The 27,486-nt window shown below is 37.6% G+C and overlaps 2 protein-coding genes across 3 annotated transcripts; one reads left to right on the plus strand and one right to left on the minus strand.

The window, feature by feature from the left end:
- Positions 1 to 1,116: 1,116 nt before the first annotated feature.
- Positions 1,117 to 15,303, minus strand: LOC137401649 (ATP-dependent RNA helicase DDX3X-like). Of its 2 annotated transcripts, XM_068088099.1 has the most exons (15): positions 15,177 to 15,303; positions 14,602 to 14,668; positions 14,340 to 14,450; positions 13,357 to 13,426; positions 13,140 to 13,253; positions 12,683 to 12,868; positions 9,694 to 9,808; positions 8,757 to 8,920; positions 8,214 to 8,363; positions 7,493 to 7,642; positions 6,383 to 6,527; positions 5,895 to 6,221; positions 3,872 to 3,989; positions 2,773 to 2,938; positions 1,117 to 2,521 (listed from the first exon to the last, which is right to left on the minus strand). In XM_068088099.1, the coding sequence occupies exons 1-15, from the start codon at positions 15,219 to 15,221 to the stop codon at positions 2,317 to 2,319; spliced, it is 2,133 nt and encodes a 710-aa protein (XP_067944200.1). In that variant the 5' UTR covers positions 15,222 to 15,303; the 3' UTR covers positions 1,117 to 2,316. The 2 variants fall into 2 exon arrangements, with proteins under 2 accessions (XP_067944200.1, XP_067944201.1); XM_068088100.1 differs by lacking the exon at positions 13,140 to 13,253.
- A 6,928-nt stretch (positions 15,304 to 22,231) lies between these two features.
- Positions 22,232 to 24,869, plus strand: LOC137402176 (turripeptide Ici9.1-like). Its single transcript, XM_068088657.1, has 3 exons — positions 22,232 to 22,304; positions 23,899 to 24,015; positions 24,707 to 24,869. The coding sequence occupies exons 1-3, from the start codon at positions 22,259 to 22,261 to the stop codon at positions 24,787 to 24,789; spliced, it is 246 nt and encodes an 81-aa protein (XP_067944758.1). The 5' UTR covers positions 22,232 to 22,258; the 3' UTR covers positions 24,790 to 24,869.
- Positions 24,870 to 27,486: the final 2,617 nt, after the last annotated feature.

Below are 27,486 nucleotides of genomic sequence, written 5' to 3' on the forward strand. Positions count from 1 at the left end.
TATTGTAGGTTAAGTAAAGTTACACCAAATTCAGGTCTTGTGTACTGTTTATTATAGTAGATTAGAGTGCCCCGAGTTTGCAACCCATATTGATATAACAATTCTATAACTTATAACAATATAACTTATATATTATAAGTTATATTTACCAACTCGAGTTTGTAAAAATAAGGTGCAATATACTGGTATTACGGTAGCATAACCGTAGATCTGGTTATATTTACCAACAGGCACCCGTTAGCTAACAAAAAATAAGCTATGTATGTACTGTGAAACTTCCAAGTTCAACAGCTCGGGTTGAGAACCTGGTACACGGGGCACTATAAGCATTAAGCAATGATATACGTCCACCACATGGGGGCTGTATATCATTGCTATAAGGCTCCATAGTTTATCATGATCTGCAATTCATGTATGCTTTCAAATTACTAGCACATTACCTTTACTGCTTACCAGACTACTGCAAAGTAATCATTATATGATGTATAGGATCTATCTAACCTGACTTGAGCTACAATAGAATGAAAAAACGGTTGCACGTAGGCAAAGCTGTCGATTCACGTAGGCACCTCCGCAAGAGATATCCATCGAAATCAAGGAAGAATTTTGAATATACAAGGGGGAACAAAGAAGTGTCTGATTTGCTAGATTTTCAATTTATGTCCTGCAGTGCCATATGAGTTTGATCATTCAACATTTTGGTTTCATCTATAACACTAGCAGCTAATGATGAGTTACTAGTCAGAACCCAGATACATGTGAACACATCCATCCAGATTTCGATTGGATACTAAGTTAACTTAGTCATAAACCGATTATCCGCCATGCCAAAGGTCATGTATGGTTGTGTGTTGTATGCATGCTGTATACAAGCTAATAAAATTTTGTAGTATGTTAAATATGTACTATAAAAATCGGATTATAATTTGCTTCGGTTGTTTTTGTCATTAAAGTTATATAATAAGTGTGTTGGGAATCAAATTTAAGAAAAAGGCATAAGGGGGAACTGAATGAAAAAAGTTGGGAACCCATGATATAAATGACCTTAGTGTTATAATTCCTTCTACAAACTCGTAAACCAGGTAAAGGTTAGGCAGGAATAAGACAGGATTTCAAGTGATAACAATGCATATTTATTCTTTGTTAAATGCACTGACAATATTTTATCCATCAAGCATTTACAAAAAGACAGATATTAGAGAAAAAAAATATGGTTATATAGCTTGTACGGCTGCAGCCAGAAGCGGACAAGGCTGAACACACAGAAATTGTCTCCACCTGCAAGTGCAAATGATAAAAGCACTGGCGTAGGCTCTGCCCATCTAAGGGTGGAGCAACATTAGTAACCAATAGTAATGACTGTTATACAAAAACAATTGCTGATACCAGCTGTTAGTTAAGCTAACTAGGTCAGCCATAGAAAGCCCTTGACTATGTCCCAATCCTACTAATATTAGCACCAAACCGGCACAGCTCACGATTGGTTCTCACAGATTTTCTGAGCCAGAATAAAATTGTTGGTCAAGCCATTAAATAATTACAGCCAAATAATTTAAAGTTAATGCGACAAATGTTTGGTCTAAAAAGCTAGACCGAAGCTAAAATATCCGCACACACCGATATAATTATACATACTATGTACATTGTTTAAACTGTACAAATTACCTAAAGAATGACTTGTGACTTCCCTCATCAAGTCCAATAATCGAAAGAATTCAAATTCAAAGTGTGCCTACCAACAGATTATGCACACCACAAATGCGCGCAGCAGTCGTAAGAATGATTATCAGTAGAGAATAGAGAAGTGGTGCGATAAGTTAAAAATATCTGACCATCACTTTGAATAAAAGGTGTGCGAATACTTAGCGCGGCTAGATACAATGAGATCCAAACAAAAACCTAATTAAAACATCTATAACAATGAGAGAAAAATACCGAGCCTTTTGGCTGTTACGAACAGCCTGGATACACCAGCTAAAAGTCAACAAGAAAGTTAATTGGACGGCTAGACTGCAGTCCAATAGAACCTAAGAAATTCTTTATAAAATCTGATCAAGAGGATGGGCCTATCAGGGGACCACCCTATATTAGTTAATGACTGTATGATTCTGGCCAACATGAACATAAACTGGGCTGACTGAGACGTGCTGGGTAATACATCGGACGACACCGTGTGTCAGCAAAAACAAGCTTGGAATCACTTGGTTTTTTGATAAAGGAAATGACTAAACAATACTGTAATATAGCTAAGATAAGAGAGCAATGACTCGAGCTTGACGTCCTTTTTGCGAAGGAGACAGGACGGAGGAGGGACGTCTACTTTCCCCACCAGTCAGAAGAGCCCGAGTTGCCGTAGGATCCACCGCCGTAGCTACCGCCATAGCCTCCTCCTCCTCCATACATAGCATACATAGGGTTACCATAACCACCGCCTTGCTGGGGCATTCCACCATATCCTTGCTTCATACCCTGCTGACCACCACGACCTCCCTGCTGTCGATAATCACGCCCTCCAAAGCCACTAAAATCAAGACGATACCAGTGTTTACGGAATGAAACTTATGCGCATGTAGCTGCTTTTACGTGCAGGTTTGCCCTAACCGTTATTCTTGAATAACACAAAGTCTTACCATGAAAATAGAAGCCTTACAGAGATTTAAAATTGACAAAGACAAGCAATTGATATTAGCACGAAACAACTAGAGAATGGGTCCTTGTACCATGTGGAGGAACACACTTCGCACTATGCTTAAACAAATGGTGAGAACTTACCCACGTCCACCTCCCCTGTTGCTGCTGCGTTTAGGATACGAGCTTCTAGCCTCATAGGCTATGCTCTCTAACCAACTAGGTAGCTCTTGCGATGCCTCCCCGAGCAACTCTACCATTTCTCGTGCTACATTGCGATTTTTCTCATTGAAGAAGGATGTCGCTAAACCTACAAAGGGAAGAGATTCAGACGTAAAGAAAAACTCTGATAGTAAACTCTTTGTTGTGCAGAGAGAATGCCGAAAGAAAATTGGGAAGCTTCTTCCAAGTAAAAGTTCATTATGCTACAGAAACTTCCAAACTTGTCTTTCTGGCAGCAAGAGCTGCTTAAGAACTACTAGGACCTACTCATTAAAAGGATATTATGTATGGAGTAGCACTACAGTCATAATAACAAGTGTCAACCAAATTTTTGAAGTTGAATACAAACGAAGTGCATTTCTGCAATTAAAGGGGAAATGTTGGGCCTGCGAGTAAAAGCTAGTTAAAATCGGTGAGCCACAAGAATATTACCAAACATGTGTAGATACAGCTACAACTTAACAGATACTCCAAGGCGAAAACCAAAATCTAGGCCTGAGCCTACACAGTCAGTGCCGCCTATATGGTGCTCATGCAAAAGTAGATATAACTAAAGCTGAAAAACAGCTTTCGCGGTATTTTTAGAATGGCCAAAAATAATGTTTTAACTAGCTTGAAAACGATTGTAAATGAGTGGGTAATAAACCTTAAGTTCAATAATATATTAACACATCCAAAAACCAGCCATGAATATAATCATGCATGCTGTTATAGAAATTCATATCAGATCATGTCAAAAAAGGCCTTCAATAACTGTTGCCTACTAGCCAAGTTTGGACAATTATGCATAGCAAAGCACGAAGCCAAATGCTAGGAAAGCCATGATCGATAACGAGTGTCATTGGCATGGGCACCGCAAATACCACTGCAGCAGTTGCCAAATGAATTGACAGTAGAACTGGGTCAACCAAGTTAAACCGCTCTGTCTTGTGAGAAAAAATATGGCTGGTGCCGAGACCTTGGTCTGTAGAACTAAAGAATTTTACTAAGTAACGATGTTACAAGGACAATGCAGACTTACCAAGATTGCCGACACGACCAGTTCGACCGATTCTATGCACATACTCTTCAATATCATTGGGTAAGTCGAAGTTGATGACATGCTTTACATTTGGTATATCAAGGCCACGGGCGGCAACCTGTAAGAGCGTGCAAGTGAAATAATAAGCACAAGCAGGCTGTACGATTGCATTCACCTTGTGATGCAGCATCATCACTGGTGCATTCACCGATCAGATGAATGCACCAGTGATGATCAGATGCATCACAGCTACAGGCTACACAAATTGTAGATCAATAGCAAAGACAACATTTATTTTTTTAACAGTAACAATGCCATCAATAGTAATAGCTATAGTAATAGTGGTCAATTGTTCTACTCTAAACACGCCTAACTTATCAACCAGAGTAGCGTGAAGAGGTCAAAATGGTGTCTAAACTGATTCTGCAACAAACCTCTGGCTTTCTTATGGCATCAGATGATGCGAAATGTTAATTTTTTATCAACTGTTATAACAGCTTAAACCATAACTGTCATGTACAACTTTTATCGTATTTTCTAGGTAAATCAGACACGGCGATTCCGATTTTGTACTCTAAAAGATTAATTTTATCACAATCTAGCGTGGTTATCGCGCTTTTTTGAACTCATTTTTCTCAGCGTTCAACCTATTTAATCATCATGTAAGAAGCGACGAACAATTTTAAATAGTTTATATACCTTTCATAAAAGACATTATTTTACAGGCTGGGTTTAGATAATGGGTTTTAAGACACCTATCTCTAGTATTCTAAATCGGACTAAACATCCCTAACTTCCGTTCCTGAAAAAGCTAGGTTTCATCACATATTTATGGGCGGAGCTTGTTATGCCGATTGTGTTGTTTGAGACGGATATTGAAACGCTTTAAAAAAGCCTAAATGACTTTGAAGGCTAGTGGACCAATCTTTATTTTGAGTACAAAATCGGAATCAGCGTGTCTGACTTACCTAAAAGATACGATAAAAGTTGTGCATGACAGTTATTGTTTAAGCTCCAATGGCAAATATTTGGAACATTCAAATGTCTTGGTAAAAAACTTGGTAGCGTTAATGATAGTAACCATTATTATGTTTCACCTTTATTAATAGCGGTGAAAATGTCTCAAACCCTTAAAAATGTTAGCATCATGTTATTTTATTTCCTTTTAATCAAAGTTGAGCGTATACGCAGACGCCTTAGTTTGATAGCTTTATTTTGCGTTCGAGAATCGATATATGGTACATATTTATTCATCAAAATGTTATGCGGGAGTTTTGTTTGTGGTGACTTGGAACAGATTCGGAAGTTTGTAGGTAAGGTAGGTTGCTCGTTCCGACTCAATAAATTTTCCACTTGTGAAACAGATTCTGCAGCGAATTACCATATTTTCCGGTGTATCAACCGCTACATTTTCAGATGTTTTGAGCCATGCGGCTTATTTAGAGGCTGCGGCTGTTCTGTTGTTTTTTCTTTCATCGCTAGGGGCGCGCTAACCGGAATTAAACTCAAAACTAAAGAAAAGTTGAGCAGAGAAGCAGACGTTGCTTTTTCATTCAGCTAGTAACTGGAACACGGAGGACAAATTATCAACTATTAATTATTTTCAAATTTTTGCCCCATCATTATGGAACCCAAACGAAGACATTCGTATGAAGCAAGTTTTAAGCTGAAGGCCATCGATCTTGCTATCCAGGAAGCAAACCGTGTGACTGCACACGCTGATGAGATTGTTCAACTATGACACTGAAAAAGACGGCTTCATGGGTTTCAGCGAACGTTTCTGTTTTAACCAGCAAAGTTGCTGCAGTGTTAAAAAGCGCTGTTATGAGTTCTGCAGCCTATACAAAGATGCGGCCTATGTATTGTTTTATTATCGGTTTTTCACAAATAAAGCAGATATGGCTTATATAGGGGAGTGGCTATTAGTCCGGAAAATATGGTAGCTTTTTAAGTTAAGGTTCTACTATAGTTCATACGGTGAACTAAGAGGCCACCTCATGAAATGACACAAAACACCACTTACAGCTGTCGCTACTAGGATAGGCGTCCTGCCATTTCTGAAGGAAGCGAGGGCCGACTCTCTTTCACGCTGAGACCTATCTCCATGAATGCTTGTTGCTGGAAAACCTTCTCTGTAGAGATAGTCCTCCAGCGAATCAGCACCTTTCTTTGTCTCAACGAAGACTAAGGTCAACGATTCAGGGCCAGCAGCATTAATGAGGTCGAGCAAGAAACTTCGTTTGTCATCCTCTTCTACCCAAACAATCTTTTGTGTTATGTTCTCACTCGTTGAGCCAACTCGGCCAACAGCAAGGAACACATAATCATGGAGGAAGTCCCTTGCCAGCATCTATAGAATATAGAGCTATTGGTAAACAACAGAGCAACAAGAGAAAACAAATCGATGAAACGACTAAGAGAGACCCATGTGACCTTGACGACACTTATAGACTAAGCTACATGTAGACTAGATACCATGAGGAATGTGAAGCAATAACCAAATGTCTTCACCTGAATCTCTTTGGGAAATGTAGCGGAGAACATGAGCGTCTGCCTTGTTCCCGTTGCAGGCATGTTATCCTGCTCCACAATACGCCTGATCTGCGGTTCAAAACCCATGTCTAACATTCTGTCAGCTTCATCGAGGACAAGAAACCTGCAAGAGATACGACTTTGTGTTAACTTACAAACTTAATCTCTTGGCCCTACAAGTCGACTTTGGTCAACTTCCCATCTGCAACTCATGACTCAAGGCTAAACATAACATGACTTCATGTGATTCACAGTGGCAATTTCATGTACTCTATTGCACTTCATTCAATGATCATCCTTCCAATTGCTGATTAATTCAACTACATACACAGGCATACCTTGACATACGAACTTAATGCATTCCGTAACCGAGCTCGCATGTGCAATGCCTCCTTAATGCATTATTTTGTATGTAAGATAACTAAATAGAAATTAATCCGTTCCAATGCTCTGACAAAAACCATCTAAAACAAGTTAATATGGTTACAGAACTTGTTTTTAACTGTTCTAATTCCGCTACCTACGCTCTCAAAGTAACAAACACCTATTGGTTATAATCTGCAATGCAACACTGCTGTGTACACTAGTGTATTGAGTTCTTATCTTTGAGACAGACAGTGACTAGCAGCAGTGTGAGACACTTGACAGCTTAATGTACACCTCTTAATATCCCAACCTCGGATACACCACTGAGCCTTTGACGCTAAGTAACCTTAACTTAACTTACTAAAGGCACACTTGAAGATAAGTTTTAATCTTACACTAAATAGTAATTTTGTCTTCGGTTTCAGTTTTTTGTTATTTGTTTTTGGCTGCGCTTTTTGCCTTGCTTTCACTAGCAATTTCAACCTTTTAAAACTTTTCAAACAGAAACTACAAAAACGGCCGGGTGATGCCGTTTTCAAAAGCATCCTCTTGCATACTTGTCAAAATCGATAACTGGCTCGTATCTCACATTTGTCTCGTATCTCAAGAAAGAATTAGTTAAAATTTTACTCATATCTCATATTTCTTGTATGTTGGGGCTGCGTTTATCGAGGAACAGACTATCAATATCCATATGAAAACAGAATACTCAATGCAACCCACCTGATCTTCTCCAGGGAAATTTTTCCCCGGTCTAGCATGTCCACCAATCGGCCAGGAGTGGCGACAAGGAGGTGACAGCCCTTGTCAAGTTCTCGCATCTGTCCACCAACATCGGCACCACCATAAACCACAGCTGGCCTTACCATTGACCTGTTGAAATGGTTGTCAGACAGTTAGCAGGGTCTCTTCGCAAACAAAATTATTCTACACAACTATAGTAAGATCATTAGCACATAGCACCACATAATGCAGCTTTGGAGATAACTACCGAAAATTGAAATTGTCCGAATTTATGAAGTCAAACACTGCCAGAAATGTGATAAATTTTAGAGGAATACGAAAAGTATAGCTATTCAAAACTAGGAGTGATGGGATAACAAAGAATGAGTTGACGAGCTTAAAGCCAGTTTGGGTGCCAAAATAATTCCCATATAGTGACAGGATCAAGAAAAAGATACAAATAATCTGAGAATCTATTAAAAAGTAACCATATTCAATTGTATTTCTTGACAAATTTTGAAAAAAATTGTTCAAACCCAAAGGGAAAGGCCGGGACAACATAGGTTGCTAAAGAGGCACATCAAACACAGCCACCAAAAAGGTAATGCTATGACACATGGAGATCATGTTAGACATATTCATGAAATATTGTACAGACTGTAGAAGGTAAGATGGAAAAAGGCAGCTGCCAAAAATGCTATAGACTCTCAACATTTACTACCTGTAGGAGAACTTGCGCGCCTCGTCAAAGATTTGACAGGCAAGTTCACGAGTCGGAGCTAGAACCAAGGCTATTGGGAACTGCTTCCTTCGATTATAATTCCTTGGTGGCTCCGTGCCACTGTCATCACCTGGACCTCCCTCGAAAATCCTACAAGCATATTTATTCTAAGTAGTTGATGAACTATTTGTTTGATGAACGACTCACTCTCCTAATCAGCAAAATGCTGCAGACTAGCAGAATCGACTAAAATCATTTGTTCTAACACATGAGAATGTTTAAATAAAGCCCATATGCAACTCATTCCTAGTTGAGATGTAAATAGTGCGCCGTGTCTGCATGGAACGAACATACTCCACGCTCCATGCAGACACATACTCCTTAGCGAACATACTTGTTCGCTAAACCAAGCTGAGATTGAAAGCTGAGCCCGAGGTGGCCATAGAATGAATAAACTGAACATGGATAGGGAATGCAATCACATGACTACCACATTGACCAATAAAAAGAGTTGAAGCAAAAAAGAGGTGGCGAATGACTCACTGGTTCAGAACAGGCACAAGGAAGGCCGCAGTTTTGCCTGATCCAGTTTGGGCACATGCCATCAAGTCTCTCTTTTTCAAAACGATGGGAATTGAGTATTTCTGCACAGGGGTAGGTTTATCATATTTGGTCAGCTCAATGTTACTCCTGATTATTTCGCAGAGCTGAAAGAGACACGCCAGTTAGATCAGTAATATCTATGTTACATCGGTCACAACCTTCCATTTTGGGAAAAACTGTTAATAAACTGGACATGCATCCAGCATTAAGGTGAAAGAAATCCTAGCACGAATCTTATCAACACCTGCTCCGTATCTGACAATCATGTGATGCTGATAAAATCACATTGATAATATAATCTGTTGCGTAATCTCTCATTCTTACAACATCCCTTCACACATGTATAACCTTCAGGGAATCCCCGCACTCCTCCAATAATCAGTCAAATAGTTCCTGCATCAGTCATTAATACAATGCCTCATCAAACAATCGTCTAATTCACCTTTTAAACCAGACTATGTTAGCGCCACAACTACCAATGTCAAAATCATATTCGAAAAGTAACTACAGCTATATGAATGTCCCGACATACGGTAAATCAAAGACAAGGAAAAATTCCAAGCAAATTTTTTCCTTAAAGTATGAGCAAAATTCCCTAGGGAATTTCTGTCTTGAGGGTTTGTAACTTATATGGAACCCCTAGAACATAAAACATGGGCATCAACCGCTTAGCTCAACTAATCGCCATAGAGTAAAAGCTGATAAAAAATGATTATGATTTATTCATCACCAACCACTAAGCTACCTTGGACTCCCACCTAGCTACTCCAACCAAAAACGTATGAAAACACTTATGACCAGAACATAAAAATAGGAACAACCACAGGCACCCACATTACCCATTCTATCCTGTAAAGAAAATGCAGAAAAAACCTACCGGAGACTCAGTAAAGCTTGTTATACAGCTGGGTACATCATTTCCTGTCGCCTCTACAGGAATATCCTCATAGTTCTTGAAGTTGATGCCAGTGTTGCTCGTACCGAAGAGTTCACTGCAATGGTGCGAAAAAAATCGATGAATTCTAATTGAAAAGCTTAGCTATGGTATTACTGTTGGTCTAATAATAGCACCCGTGAAGCTATCGAATAAAGGGAGGCATTAACTGACTCCTACAACAAAACTGTGGCTAGATACAATGACCAAATGCAGCATCATAAGCATCTTATGTGGCAACACATATGGACGAAATGTGAACGAGGTGAAATGCGATTTAATTAAAAATTAACTGTAGTGGCACTTTATTGTTATTATTTGTTTCGAATTCATAGTTTATTTTTACTGTTATTTACAGAATTGTGATGTTTTGAATAATTTTAGAGGTCGCATGTAGTTGTTTTTTCGGCATGTGAAAACACTTTAGCTCAAATTTCAAATAAGTATCAAATGTCACAAAACTTGGACGAAGAGGGAACCATAAGCGGGGGTCCTCCCATGTTTTGTGACGATTCTGACGACCCGACGACAGGGATATTTAAAAAGTGACAGACGAGACGACCATTTATCAATGTAGGTGACGATGATTGCGTAAGTAGAATTACTAAAGGCACGGCTACACGTAACGAATTTTTCGTTGCTTCTGAGTTCTGGCCGAAATCACGAAAAACGCATAATTAATCGGTCGAAATTCACAGAATTATTTGCATGCCCACCGAGTTCGTCGGCGAAACGCTTTTACAGATTAAACAAATTATTAGCGAGCACGGACTCTTGCAACTTTAGCAATTAGTATAGTCCAAGACATGTATCGCGACACACAATAAAAGTACGAAAGCAATTCAACATAGAACACACGATGTATCTGTTTAAATTGCGCTATTATTGGTTAGCGAGCATGACTCTAGCAAATTTTAGAATATATGTAGTCCGAGAACATAATGCCGCACGCAAGAAAAATATTACGGAAATTCACCATAGTAAATACGATGCACATGACTTGATTGCTCTAAAGATGGCAGCATTTTCTACCACAAAATTTTTGCTGCTAAAAAGGAAATATAATTAAAAATAAACAATTTGTAGCTATAGCGTTCAAACAATAAATACATACAATAACGCAAACTAAGCAGTTGCATCGTGTGTACTATGTTGAATTGCACTTATACTTTTATTGTGTGTCATTATACGTCTCTTGGACTATACTAATTGCAAAGCTGCTGGAATCGTGCTCGCTAGCACACGATTCTAGCAGCGCAGAATAATTCTGTGCGTTTCAATCATATCGTGATTTTTGTTAGAACCAAAGAAATATTTGTTACGTGTAGCTGTACCTTTACTAACTTATTATTTGCCCATAATTCAACACGTTCAACCGAAACTTTACTAGTTTGTGTTTGAAGCATCTGGCTCAGCATTTATAGACTGCCATATAATTAAAGTAAACAGCAATGAAATGCCGCGACATTGACAGCAAATCCGTTTCTAAGTCTGTGACTGACAGTGATTATGAAAGACAATCTCGGTCTATTTTCAATACAAGAAATGTAGCCCTAAAAACCCAAGACGGCTGTCACTCTTCGCAGAGTAATCAGCAACACTCCCAAACATCACTAATAAGTTTGTGAAGATAGCTGGTTTAGCCATGCTTTTGGTTAGCAGAAGTTCAAACTGAGCAAGTTTCAGGTTTTTAACGCAACCCAGTACCACCAGAATGGATATTTGTATTAAAATAACAAATATGAAGAAAAAGGTTGTTTTGGCTACCAACTTAGAAAGGTGACAGTGATTTTAAAAGTGACGACAGTGATTTTAAAAGTGACGACAGTGATTTTAAAAGTGACGACAGTGATTTTAAAAGTGACTATTCTGACGACAACTTTGTGTGGTAGGACCCCCATAAGCAGAGGTTCGAATGTAGCGTTCTGCATGAACCTTACTGATATTATTCAATATAAAATGTGCTGTAAATTAATGAACACGGAATCAAGTTGATTTGAAATTATTTCAGTCAAGCATAAATGAGCTATTTTTTTCTCGACATATCAATTTAGACGCCATGTGTTGCACACCCGTCAGAATTTCAACTTAACAAATTTCACTTAATAATTTTTAATTAAACTTACTTTAATTTTGTCGTCATATTTTTTGTATGTTTTCGGTTGTACGCTTTTATCGTGTGTTCCCTGTAATTTTTAGCCAACAAGTGGGGAACATTTTTTCAAGCTGATTTAATGAGAAAGACTGAACGATGCTGTTCTTGAAAGCGACTTCTCGCATACTCGACCATATAGTGTAGTGTCCAGCAAGGAGTGGCCCGTACATTCGTTTGTCAAAGATTACTTGTATCTCAAAGAGGAAACTCGCTAAAAATTCAGCTCCTATCTCGACTTTTTTGCATGTTGAGGCACTCATATGTAGAGGTATGGCTGTATGTTGATGTACCACTTGCATTAAGTAAAGGAGTTCACTCCATATTGCAAACATGCACAAGATGGACAATAAGTGAATTTTGCTTTTTACCGCAACATGTAGCCATTGTATGCGACCAAAAATTTGTCTATCTTCCAAAAGATCAACCAACTGGTATGACGTTAAGTTACCCTATTTGTTAGTTGGTCCAACAAGTTTTAGAGTAGATACAATGCTAATGCAATGAGAGAAATCTCAATTTTGCACATTGATCCACATCGAAGTAATAACTCAAAGCATCGCACTAAGTTTTGAACGCTTCAGTTTGTATCCATCTTTGTTGGTGCGACACTGGTCCAAATTATATAGTTGCAGATAGTGGCCTATTGTCAACTAGGTTACACGGAGCCAGACCTCAATGTCAAACACTAACCAGTATAGCACTAGATATGAAATGTAACTGCAAGCCTAATTGAAGTAAATTTGAGAAATAAAAATTGAAATAAAGAGGAATACTAACTGCTCGAGCCTTTCATTACGAGGTGAAGGTTTTGTCCAATCCTGTTTTTCAGGCGCTGGTTGGTCCCACCTCGAACTTGCTTCATATCTGTAGTTACCAGATTGTTCATGTCTGTTGGGAGGGCCTCCTGATTGTCGCCCTCCACGGTTCATTGCTCCATAGTTAGCTCCTTCATCGGGGATCCACCTGAAAGAATTCCAATAATTCGGAATGGAATTCGATGGTGAAGTTACAGCGCTTACAGATGATGTTGGCAATCAACAATGGTGGCTAAAATGCAGATTAAAGCCAATGAACTGGTACAAGTCTGGCAACAATATGTTTAAATGCATTGTCTAATGGTCTTTTGATTGAAAACCACAAGGATAGATCTGTAGCGCAACCATTTTATTCTATGTAGGTAGGTAAACCATTTTATTCTAAGAGCTGGTAGGTAAACTTGTGGAACAAAATGTACCTTGAATTGATAGCATAAGGTCCACCATTGATATTTTGTGCAGGATAAGCCTGTGCAGGAGGGGGCCCTGACCAACCACCGCTTCGTTGATTGTAATCATATCCACCTTGATCTCTTCAAATTTAGAACACAGTTATGTAGGACCAAATTAGTGGGAGAATACGAACTATTAAATTCACTAACTCTCACGAAGTCTCATAAAAATGTAAAGACTCACCCTCTATTATAGCCACCTCTGGCACGTCCACCTCTGTATCCACCACCTCCACCATATCCCCTACTACCATCTAGAATAAACAACCAACAGTTAGCAACGAGCTTTAGCATCAGATCTTTAAGAGGATAGTGTTAGATCTGTTCATAAAACTTATCAAGAAAATTTGATAGCAGATCCAAAAAATAAAATCATCAGCATTTCCATGATGTTGGTTGCAATCAAGTTTGTAACCATAACAATAAAAAATCATCCCTGTGCATTGACAAATGCTCACTGAATAGGCAATGCCCAGATTTAAAATGTTTCACATTTTAAACACATGCAGTGAATTTTCATCGGGATCTATGTGGCTGTATTAGCTGTGCAATAGCAATAATAAGTATGTCACAGCCATGCAGTAGTCAATTGATTGCACACTCCTAAGCGCATTAAACCCGAAGAAAATCTACTTTTTACAAAAACCATAAAACCCTGGACAGCTTCAATGCCTCACAATCCTAGTTGCCATGTACAATAAAACTTGAGATTAAAAATACTTGCACAAAATGTTCATGTTTACATATATATATATATATATATATATACAGGTTACATTTTTCAGGCGGTAGACAGATTATTACAATGTATTAGTACAATGTTTGTTCCTACAAATCCTCACAAGACACATGCTAGTCGGATATAAATAGCAAGCAGACACTGCCCATACATGACTAATGAATTAAAACCTTTTCTAAAAGGTAACAATGCACTTGGTCAACTGATTTTAGTTGTGTTAGCTCCATCTGTTTTTGTGCAGAAAAAACTCCAGTAAAGGCTCAAAATATATAACCATGCATACACGGTTTGCATGCCTTCCTTGACATGCATATCATCTTAGACAGTCCAAATAACAAAGCATGCTTTTGGAAACGGTATCAGCAGAACAGAAATCATTCATACCATCAACGAAGGTTTGAAAAATAAAAATAAATTTGCTTACTCACCATAGCCACCTCCGCGGTGCATGTCTGGAGGCATGTCTGAAGGCGGTCGTTGTTGACCACCAGAAGAACGAGCATGAGGAGGCACATATCGCCCTCGAGCAGGCGCGGTGTCTACAATCGAGAACCAGGCAATGAACAGTGCAAAAATATGACAATCTCAAGTTATGCTTGTAATGTAGTAAAGTAATTCAAAACGTATTTTACAAATGAGACGAGACCATGAGCTTGTCATTATCCTCCAAAAATGCCAGCCACTACTTACATTGCTGTTTATTATCTCTACCTTGGGCAACGCCCTGGGCAGATCCGTTAATGTCCAGACCAGCAAACTGTAAGCAAAAAGAACACAATTGACAGAAGCAAAATTCCCAAAAATAACGTGAAGGACTAAATCCCAGTTTCCATAAATATTCTAATATGGCATAAAATGTAATATTAACAAGCCGTGCTGCTACACTTCAAACAATCTGTAACAAAAATAGTAGATAAGATTTTATCTCTGACTAATTTACCCTCCGATTTTATTCACAGCAAATTGTTCTTTTTAGCATTTAGATCTTACACGCCTGCTCTTAGTTCAAAATAAAGCATCATTCAGCGGAATGAATTAAAAAAATTACGAACAGGGTTAAAAACAAGTTTCCACTCACATAAAGCAGCGTCAACAAAAAATAACTGAACAATAACTCATCACAAGCTAGTACTAATTTGGGTAACCACTCTTTGTCGCAAACTTGAAAATCAATCGACACACCCGAACCAACAGTACATTGGCGACGACTTAGGGCAGAACACGAAAACGTTAAAGTAAACATTAAAAATATTATACTGCCAAACCTGCTGATCTAGACTTTGTCCATGTTGGCTGAAATCATCAGACATATTACTATGAATGAAACTACTTTAATGAAATCTTCTACACAAAGAAAATTTTACCCCACGCAATCACGGCTTGCCGTAAAGTGGTACGGGAGCAAGATATTGCCTGATTGTCAGCCGTCAGAAATGACGAACTTATAGCAGGATCACCACAGTAAAAAGCTGACAGCTAACGATTTGTCTAGCTTCCACCATCGTTAGTTGCGTAAGCATAATAGAGGCAAGGCTATTATAAAGTATTGAAGCTAAAATAATTGCTTCATGTCAAATACGGTAGATCTTTTGAAATTTCTTTCTTTTACTTCGGAGGTAGAAAGTTACCACAATCTACTTCAACGTAAAATATACAGTAGTTTCTATTCGACAGGTCTTAGGAGCGCTACGGTGTAGAATGTATACGGTGGTTTTCTATCCTGTCATTCAATTCTTATCATAAAAGTTTCATTCTCCCTTTTACTCGCTACAACCCGCGTATTTTTCATGTTTACCCTGCAGGTACTTGATTGAGAAAATAATAAATAACGATCATTTATTGAGAATACATAATGTATCAGCTTCATTGTTGATGAATAATGATACAGTTGATTAAAGTCGATGAAGAGTGGGGTATTGTTGACGTAGGGCCACGTAGAGAGGTATATTGTCGACTTAGAGTGATGTCTTGTTGACTTATAGTGGTGGTGGTACATGTATATTGTTGAGAGGTGTATTATAAAATCTTCTTCTTCACGCTTATCACAGTCGCCCCAGGTGGGGCATTAGAGTTTTATGTCAACTGGCTAAGTGTGAATGTGAAGTGCCAACCTTTACAATCATAGGGCCATGAATAGGATTTGAACTGTCAAGGGAGAAAATTGAAATATTTAAATCTATTATATTTATAATTTATATTATATATATTATTTAATTTGAAATATGATTTGCAATTAATTTTTTAATAGTAATAATAATAATTATAACATTTGAATGATAATGTAAAATGTGTTGTTTTTATGTGTGCGTTTCCTCTGAGTGTAGTAGTATTATGGTTCTGCGGTTTTATGTGTAATGGTTAGCCTCTAGATCTCCCAAGAGTTTAATTTCTCCCAAGATAAATTTGACCGCAGACAAAGTGGCACTTCTGCCCCACAAAAATCAGACTGCTGCTATAAGGCCAAATTGAAATAATAACTCAATCAATGGAGGTGGGCACTCCTATAGTTCTCGTTGCAATTTGTTTTGACAGTAGCGCTATTACAATGATGAGCCCAAGTATCAAAGTTCACAACAAGTAGTATTGAGATTGCGAGGCCTACTACTGCTTGTAGGCAATTATCTAATAAACAACAAAAATGTGCCATTGGTTTGTTTTCAAGTGTCTGTAAACTCTATTTTCTTTAGAAGATCAAAAATAACAGTAATTCTGTCAATACTAACTAGCCAAAGCAAAAATAACAATACGCTTGTATAATAGCCTTATTAGTTATGTCCTTTCTAGGTTTGATAGTTACGCGTCTGGAGGCGTGTAGTAACGCGGTGTGTAGTGATGGCTCCTTCTGCTGGCAAGGGGGGGGGGGGCTGAATGAATTCTCTTCTCTCAGAGCTTTGTAGTTTTCCTGGCTTCCCACCTCTTGGGGTAAATTGTATCTGCTGTATGTTTTTCCTCAATGGGTTGATCCTCTGCAGGCTGTTTCCTGCAGGCTCCTATTGTTTATATCACCCTCTCTTTATGCGCCCCTTTTGCTGCTTGGCTCGCTGCCAAGTTGCTGTCTCTGGCTCGCTGCCAAGTTGCTGTCTCTGGCTCGCTGCCAGATGCGCTCTGCCTTGGCTTGCTGCCAGCTCTTCCTTATATACTCCTATATATATCTCGGATTAGTGTCGAATGTCAATGGATTTTTACAACATTTTCATAATGTATATTTCTAGTGTCTTCGATGTCAGCCAGTGTTCCTTTCTGACATTTGATATCTGACCCCTTGACAGTTGACATCTTACGGGATTCCATGACGATACGATACGCTCAAGAATTAGACTAAGTCAATAATTTGTACAAGATTGGCCATAACCTGAAAACCGACAATAGCTGATTTACCGTATAAAAATTGGATTTTGCTATAATACCCATTCTGAAACAGTTCTAATTATTCATATTACATAAGGCAAAAGAGATATTCATATTTCATGCTATTCTATATTTATTACATCAGTTCTGTTTTTTCAAAACCTTTAAAATCATGCATAGTTATATTATGATTTTACAAAGTCATACTATCCATAATAAATTCGGTTCGTTTATGACTGGTCGATGGTTCGATGTATGTATGTCCTTGTTTGTGCTTGTTCCTCTAATTGGTTATCATATGGCCATACATTTTCTTCGTGTGTAGTGGTGACATCATATATAGACAAGCTTATTAATATCTCTTCATCAGCTGTAATGGTTAGACGGCTACTATGCTTGATACATGGGAGCATAGTGGTAATACATCAATTATTACACTGTTTGTAGCAGTAGGGAGAGATTGCAATTTCTTTTAAATTTTCCAAGTTTCCTATGCCCGTGTTACCTGTCAAACAATTTACTTATAAATTGTTTTGACATGTAACGCGCTGTTATAGCAAGGCTACCAACACGAATGCTGTTCTGGCTTGGCAGGTTTTTCACGCTGCCCTGTCATCATTTCCATCACTGGTGCAATCACATCTCTGCAGTGCGACACGCTAATCTGTCAGAGCTTCCAATACTGATGTATTCCTAGCTTGGCAGTTTATCACACTTTTGTTTTAGCATTACAATATCCGCGATGCCAATTTTAGCGTGATTGCTGCTTTCTGCAAACTTTCAAACTTTCCAACCCTGACGCAACCTCCAACCTAGCTACCAGAAGCCCGTCCTTCAGCGCCATTTTGACACCTTGAGGTGAGTAGTGGTTGAGTGCAGCATTGTTGCGAATTGATTAAACATAACTAGTGCACCACTAGCCTGCATATAAGCCCTTGTATGACTCGCATATAAGCCCTTGTATGGCTCGCATATAAGCCCTTGTATGACTCGCATATAAGCCCTTGTATGGCTTGCATACAGCCTCATCTGTCACCTAAAGATAACACAAAGTTCATCAACATTTGTTATTAAACTGTTCTTCTTCTGTGGTGAGCTGGTTTTGTTTAGGTATTCTTCTTGCTTATATGGCCTATTTATCATATAAATTGTTTTACTACAAAATATTTATGTTAATATATTCTAAACCTCCATCCCTCTTTTTCCTCGTTAATATTATCACATGTGTGACAGGCTGACTTTTGGGTTAAACTTGCGATTTTGACTGCATAGACTTATGACGCTTGACAGTGTGGCCATATTGTGCCCAGAGTATATACATTTTATAAATAAATTAGCTGTGCTATCTGGCGTTGCCCAGGTGTTAAAAATAAGCTTATAAACAATGAACTGTAATGAGATTTGCCTGCCACTTGCTATTAGCCTGGCACAATGCCAATAGATAATTTGAGCTCGCTCGCTAATAAGAGCTACCGCTTCTCATGACGCTACACCATCACGCTACGCTCCCATATAGCCACATATATTGCCTAAAGAATATATGAAGCTCGCGTGGCCTAATTGGGGAGGTGTTGGAGTGGTGAACCGGGGATCTAAGTTCAAATCTTCTGCTTATGGATTCTTTACTCCAAGATTGCTATAGCTGAAGCTACACACATACACATGCCCAAATTTGAGAAATATATATATATATATACTAGCTGTGCTACCTGGTGTTGTCGGAGTATTAAAAATCAGCTTATAAGTAATGAAAGTTGCCTGCCACTTGCTATTAGACACTGCTATTATTATTGCTGAATGCCTTCTTCATTTGAACGCCATTTCTATTCGAACGCCATGTATATTCGAACGCTGCCCCTATTCGAACGCCGCCTTTATTCGAACGCCACCTCTATTTGACCGCCACCCCCATTTGATCGCCACCTCCATTTGATCGCCACCTCCGTTTGACCGCCACTTTGAAAATCTTGGATCTTTATGAACCCATAATATCAAATGATCAGTTGAAAAGTGTCCACTAAATTGTATTAATAGTAAATCGTCAAAAACAATCAATTCTCTCAACCTCCGGCTTCAAAGCTTTTTACTTTTTTGTTATAACTTTAAAAGAAACACCATAAAAATAATTAATAACTGTCTTTGGCTAATAGTAGTTCCTTGTTTAAGTCACATTTATACAAAAACAGTTTAAAGTTTTGGGCTAAAGGTTAGGCTTAGCGAACAAAACTTTTATGCGTTGCATTTGTGCTAAATGCAACGCGTAAAAGTTTTGGTCTGCCCAAAGATTGTTTGGCCGCTAACATTGACTAGTTCAGCAGTGTAAAACAAAAATTGAAATCAGAAGGCATGTCGAAAGATGTTGGACAACCAGAATATGTTTGTTCCATCGAAAGCGACAATCGGAACGCAGCTATCCGAGCAAACGATGCAAATATTCTTGTTTTAAAAACATTAATTTTTGTTTCTGCATGTAATCTAAGTATGGTTCGTTTATGTGACTTGCTCATGAATATACATGTATATATTTGTAGCATTTGATAGATTATAATTACATGTATATAACTTATAAATTTGCAAATTTATAGCATATTATTTGATAGCATCATTGCGGTAATCAGATATTAGAATTGATTGATGCTCGTAACTCCTCTTCTATTGCACTTAGAAAGCTAGTTTTGGCTGCAAACTGTAGAAAGCATATCAATGAGTGCAACGAACTTTTATGCAACATTGTTAAATATAGATATAAATTAAACATGTCTTCAAGTTTAGAATGAAATATAAATTGAGAGCCCCCAACAGATTGCAAAGCAGGACACAGGCTATAATATCATCGCAGGTTAATTGCAAGCAATAAATAACAACTGGTAGCTCTACCAGTTGTTAGTGTGTGATACTATGCGTGGCCTTGCCCAGAGATATTTCTCGGTTTCTCAATGTATACTGTATTTATTTAGAGTTCTTTGACAAGTTAGAGGTAAGTTAGCAGAATTATTGCATCCACAAAGTTTAATATCGTTTTACCGGAAAAATAGGGCAAAATATAGGCGACATTCGCGTCACCCGTGAAAGGACTAAATTTATCTTCCGAAAAGTCTGACGAGCCCTTTGAAAAATACAGCGCCAGCCTCTATTGAGACACCAACTCCAATTGACCGCCATTATAGAGGGTTGAAACATAGAGCGCCATGGCATTCAATTAGAGGCTTTACGGTATATTATTTTTCATCCGACACAGGCTTGCAGGATTATATAGCTTTCTCAGTTTATTGTGGTCCCTAAATATATATACATTATATACAAAGGTGTATTGGAGAGGAGACTTACTTCTGGCGACTGAAGCCGTGGAGAGTGATTATAAAACAACTCATGTTCTTTTCCGTCAGGAAACATACACTTATTGTCTTACTGTATCTGTCCTTGTAGCAAGCGGGTATGCTTCAAATTGTAAATGATGAAATCAAACGTCTCATTCATCTTATGGTGTCCCAAGGAGTTAATTTCCTATCTGAGCTGAGGCCACCTGTACTGGAATATCTACTGGAATTGGCCTACTGTGTAACAGGCCCGGACATTGCCAATGACATGCATTCGGCATCCTCTTTTATGAAGTTAGTATTGAATTTTAGTAGTATTCATTCTACAACTGAGTTTATCATAGTGTTTGCATTGGTTCTTCTTGGCAATGCCTCATGATCGATAATTTTTTTTGCATTTGCTCGTGACTGAATTAATTTGTGCTGAAAATAACATATGTTGTTTACATACATATAACATATGTATTTTTTTTACAAGTTACATATGTAAATTTTTACAAGTTACTGTCATCATTATAGGAGTAGCAAAAGTGACCAAGATAACTGTACCACACTGGTGGAAGGCTGCTCAAAGAGACATCTTGGAGATCGATTCCACTTCAGGTGAGAACTGTGTACGACACTCACAGTGCCTTTTGTTTGTGCGCCAGACCAGAGCTATGTTGCTTGGATGCGACGTATAAAACGACAAAGTTTGCTGTATATCTCTTCCTAGTCGTTGTGAAAACCAGTGCTGGCTACCAGGTACCACAGTCATATAAGCCACACTAGTAAATGTTGAAATAGGTTGATCATGCGGGCAACAGATCTTATTAAAGTCTTGTTTTTTCCGATGGTCCCCCTATTGTCTACAGTCAGATTTCTTTCTTGCAATACAGCATTTAGCGCACTATATTTCGCCAGCATATCACTGGTACTCCTTTTTGTAATGTAATTATGCAAAAATGCATGCATGTACACTAGTTGGACATCTTCAACAATGAAGAGAGCTTTTCAACTTTACACAGATTACCGCTAGTCCATAGGAAGTGTTTTAGGAGGCTTTGAGTGTCGTTAAAGGTAGGGCCACACGAGACAAAATTCTCACGAAATCGGCGAAATTTGGACGAAACGATTTGTGCGAATGGACATTTGGACGAATTCGTCCATCGTTGGTTGCGCACGATGAACGAGTCCTGAATTGAACGAAACGTCAGAAATTCCTACGAATCGTTGTTTGATTGGTCGGTTGAAAAGGTTAGTTGAATGTTGAAGGTAGTTTTCTTTTGCGCATGTTTGTACTGAAGCAAATGATTGAAACGGAATCGGCTTCAATTTATCACCGCGTTCTGATTGGCTAGTTGAAAGTTAGTTTCGTACGAATCCGTGATGGGGAAACTCCATGTGGCTGGTCAGAAATTTCATACGAATGGAATTTTCCAGATTAGTTGAAATTGCACGATACGTGTGGCCTTACCTTAAAAGAAAATAGCTTAAAGAAAGGTGTAAGGGCATGGTATGCAGCTTGTAAAGATATGCGTCTTCATGTATTTTTAGCTTTTTCACTTATTCACCTTTGAGCATAAAAGATAAGAAGCCGCAGTCTCCCTGTATTAGTACCAGATGTTGGCTCACACAGAACTCTCTCACAGCTCATTACACTGTGTGAAGACAAACTCTACAATTCAGGTTTACACGCAGCAATGAAAGTCTTTTTGTGTCTTCTTGTGGTTCTCTCCCTTTTTTTGAGTAAGTAACTAATATAGTGAGTAACAAGAAGTATTAGTAACTACTGTGTGTAGTGTCTAACAGTAATTAGTAGTAACTAATATAGTGAGTAACAGGAAGTATTAGTAATTACTGTGTGTAGTGTCTAACAGTTGTTAGTAATAACTAATATAGTGAGTAACAGGAAGTATTAGTAACTACTGTGTATAGTGTCTAACAGTTGTTAGTAATAACTAATATAGTTAGTAACAGGAAGTATTAGTAACTACTGTGTGTAGTGTCTAACAGTAATTAGTAGTAACTAATATAGTGAGTAACAGGAAGTATTAGTAACTACTGTGTGTAGTGTCTAACAGTTGTTAGTAATAACTAATATAGTGAGTAACAGGAGGTATTAGTAACTACTGTGTATAGTGTCTAACAGTTGTTAGTAATAACTAATATAGTTAGAAACAGGAAGTATTAGTAATTACTGCGTGTAGTGTCTAACAATAATTAGTAGTAACTAATATAGTGAGTAACAGGAAGTATTAGTAACTACTGTGTGTAGTGTCTAACAGTAATTAGTAGTATCTAATATAGCGAGCAACAGGAAGTATTAGTAACTACTGTGTGTAGTGTCTAACAGTTGTTAGTAATAACTAATATAGTGAGTAACAGGAAGTATTAGTAACTACTGTGTGTAGTGTCTAGCAGTTGTTAGTAATAACTAATATAGTGAGTAACAGGAAGTATTAGTAATTACTGTGTGTAGTGTCTAACAGTTGTTAGTAATAACTAATATAGTGAGTAGCAGGAAACATTAGTAACTACTAATATAGTGACTAATTTTATGAATATTTCTCAACTCAGACATGTTCTGCCAAGATTACAGAGCCAATGTTTATGCATCTAAACATTGTCTCTTAGCGCGTCGGGTTAGCTTACGGCATGTTTGCAGTAAGCTAATCCGCCACAGTACTCGTTCTACAAGGAATTGCTCAAGGGCACTAAACTATATCAACCAATTATTAGAAATTCCAAAATTTGATTGAAACAAAGTTCAAAACATATTTTTTGTGTTCAGTCTTCAAAATAATATAAATTTGCCCCACTTAAAAGACAGCCAAGAGTAGTTTAAAGCTAAACCAAGTGCTTCATAACTTTATGAATACATTTGTACATAATTTTCTGGGCGGTTCAAAATGTTTCGCACAAATGAGACACTCATAACAACTGTGTGTGCAGTCCCTCGAAGATCAATAATGATGCCTGTTTAGTTATCTGGCTGCCGAGGCTGCAAGTGTTTCTATAAGAGAATTGTTCCATAAACATTAGCTGTACAATTTAGACTGGACAAGCCTGAGTCCGATGAGAAGAAAACCTTGACAACTAGAGACATGTCCAGTTGTAGAGAGGAATTTGATGTTGGAAGTCATTCCTGTCACCAATAGTAGCCTTTATTGAGACTTGAACCCTGACTTGTTGCTTTCACTTCGGGAATTCTTGACCAATAAACCATACCTGCTATAAAAAAGCTTGGAGTTGTCTTATACTGTTAATTACTGAAGTCTGAATCCTTTTATAAGGCAATGGCTACCATAGTAAACCTATTACATCTTGAATTGATGTTTAGGTGTCAGCCATGGTTGTTATCTCGTCAGATTCCCTGTTTGCGGGACAGATGGGCAGACCTACCACAATGACTGCTATTTGAATATAGCCAACTCTCGGCTCCTTGAGAGCACACCAGGTGAAACCATCAGTTTTTGGTTAAAGTAACCAGCCAATCAGCACATTGCAGCTCTTTTACATAGTTGTATGGTATCACAGAAGTATGATAAAATCGGTCAAATATAACTTTCTTGAAAGAATCGCATTATGTAGCAACATATATTTCAAAAATTTATTCATTGATGCAAAGATGTATGACATATTACTTTTGTGAACTTATAAAAAATTTTATTGTACAAGTTTTGATTTTTACTTAGACATCTATAATGGTTAGTATTTCTCCTGGTTAAGCACTATGAAGAGATGAAAATCGAGTTCTACAGAAACGTCAGCTTTCTCTTTAAACTCTAAAACACAACCTGATAAGGTTCTTTGTCTTACCAGCCTAATTTTGCTGAACTAATTTTGTTTCATAAATAAGTTGCTTATCTAGTTGTAGAAGGCTTCTCTTTTACCGAACCAAAAATCTATTTTATCATTCTGTATGAATGATGAAACTGATTTGCTGTGTTTAATATTGAGATACCGTAAAACCATTATTTGAACACCATTGTGCTCCATTTTTCAACCCTTCTCTCATGGTGGTGGTCAAATAAAAGTGGCGTTCAAATAGAGATGGCACTCAAATAGAGGTGATGTTCAAATAGAGGTGGCATTTAAATATGAGGTTTTACGGTAACTTATCTGTGAGTTGTTGTATTTTGTTACAGATGCTCAGCCAATCACGGTTGCCTACATGGGAGAGTGTGGCAAACCATTGAAACCTCTTCCTGGAGATGATTTTAATGCCTAATAGCTCAAAGCTATAGTTTTATTTCTGCTTCTGTACAATTTTTGCTTTAAAATTGCAGTGAGAGCACAACTCCCTACACTTGTCCCATGAAGTATTAATGAACATGCTTTGTGTATAAAGATAAACTGTACAGAGACTTTGTCAATCGTTGATAGCAGAATAAAGTTACCACCATCACAACATCTTCAACTTGCCAAGGGAATCATACTTTATTGAGCATGGCGATGGTAGCTTTGGTAGAGCACAGGCTATTAATTAGTTGCAGGTTATTCATAGTTTATGGTTTCTCGAGTCTGCTACATCTCTATTGATAGAATGATACTTTGTAACACAATACTTTGTAACACATCGCTGTCGACATAACTAACACTGGAGTATCATAAGGGTCTACCTATTTTACACAACAAGTATGCTTGAAAAAATATTTGATTTGCAAGTAGTTAGTTCTCTACAGTTTGATGGAACAAGCAGGAAACCTCAGGGTTGATACTATGAAAGAAACACCCACCTGGCTTGGCCCAGACTTGGATATTGGACCCCCAATCACCTGGTTGATCAATTTGAAATACACCCTTAAACACTAGGAGTTCCCTAAGGGGCGCCTAGGTTCCACACCCCGCTAAACATCCAATATGATTCAGAAGTTATAAAAATAATTTCTACTAGGCCTATAGCATATGTATCCCCTATGTATATACGGGAACACCTATTCAGGCCAATCAATAAAAGAAATTGTTCAGCAAATTTAGTAAATTTTATTTAGGTCTCTTAAAGTAGCAAATTCAATGACAATGTCCCATGGTCTAAAAACCCCCTTTAAAACCTGATTTTAGGCTGAGCCTAATGGGCCTTTCGGGTTTGGGGAGTATCAAACCTGGGCAAGAAACCCGTTGCTCGGGTAATAAAAAAGTCTTTGGACAGAAAATTTAGTTTCATTTTACATATACAACATTTACCATTCTAACTTTTCAACATCATGTCATGGAAAAAGGTTATTTGTGTGCAATGCAAATGGATTAAGAGAAAAATAAAAAACAACTGTAAAGGTTTTCAAACTTTCGTAACCAGCTGTAATTTCTAAATTTCACCTTAGAATGTAAAATTACAACGCTTTACAATGGTGTACATTTTTTCCACGAGACTGTAGAGTTGCTTTTCTTTTGTTGCAATTTGATTTTAGTCTCTCACACTTTACTAGGTAAATTTAGTATACTTTACAGACACAAGTGACTTTATATCATGTATGACTTTATATATCAGGACTTATGTATCATGTATGACTATATATATAATGACTTGTGTATCGTGTATGACTTTATATAGAATGACTTATGTATCATGTATGACTTTATATATGATGACTTATGTATCATGTATGACTTTATATATAATGACTTATATATCATGTATGACTTTATATATCAGGACTTATGTATCATGTATGACTTTATATATTATGACTTATGTATCATGTATGACTTTATATATGATGACTTATGTATTACGTATGACTTTATATATGATGACTTATGTATCATGTATGACTTTATATATAATGACTTATGTATCATGTATGACTTTATATATAATGACTTATGTATCATGTATGACTTTATATATAATGTTTTATGTAGATATATTGTTACTTATATATTCATATATTATTAAAATTTTTATATGCCTGTGTTTTAGTAAGCTAGCAAGTACAAATACATGTATGTTTGTTAGGTTTATTATCGGTGAATTTTCAACACTGTAAGTTTGTATAGCTTATATCTTTAACTGTAAAGATTTATGTTTTTATAGAAAAATTGGTTAAAACAGGTTTTTATTGTTTGCATTGACTGGCATAACAGTGAACTAGACAGGAATAGCCTAAACCAGACTCTTGAACAAAGTGGTAAAAATTGTGGAAAACGTCAACTCAGCAGTCCAAGTCAAAAGTCTCTAGTGGAGCTATTAACCACACAGCAGTAGAGACTGCTGGCTCTCACTTGAATCTGTATGTCTCCGCAGGCTGTTATTAAGGTTGCTATGAAAATAGTTAGCATCTGTGACCGTACGCTAGCATGACCAGGGAAATGGCACTGGCGAAGGTCAGTGTTACGTGTCTGATGGTGTTGCTTGTCCGAAAACCTCCAGCAGGATCTCTGTGAAAACTGGCCGCTGCTTTAAAGAACCTCATATTGATGTGCTTTGGCCATGAACTGCTCCTGTAGCCTGTGGTTCTTCAACACATCCTGTGATAGGAAATGAATGCTGTACTTATGTTAAAGCTGTACTTATCTAAAGCTTCTTCAGATGTTACTAAGGTAACATCTAAAGAAACTCATGCTTCTTTAAATCACAGAGACGACTCATTTTTGTACAAAAAAACATGTGTAACACTCGACACAGTGTAGCACTATGTTTGCCTATGAAATCTTTTAGCAAGATACATTGCATCTAAAGGGAATGTGTGGTTGGATTAGAGACAAGAAAGTGCGAAATTCAATAAAACTGCTGATCATGTAAGGAATGTAACAAATGATTGGGTGATTTCTGAGTTACTCTGTACTAATGCTGCTCGATGAAACGATATCATTCAATGTGACGATATATTTCAGTCGATGATTTTGTATTTGGTCAGTTTTGAAATTGATATGAATATTGAAGCTGAGATTTTATCAAAACTGATTATTTTATTTTTCAAAACTG

Source organism: Watersipora subatra, chromosome 8 (genome assembly GCF_963576615.1).
Source record: "Watersipora subatra chromosome 8, tzWatSuba1.1, whole genome shotgun sequence".
Classification (NCBI taxonomy): domain Eukaryota; kingdom Metazoa; phylum Bryozoa; class Gymnolaemata; order Cheilostomatida; family Watersiporidae; genus Watersipora; species Watersipora subatra.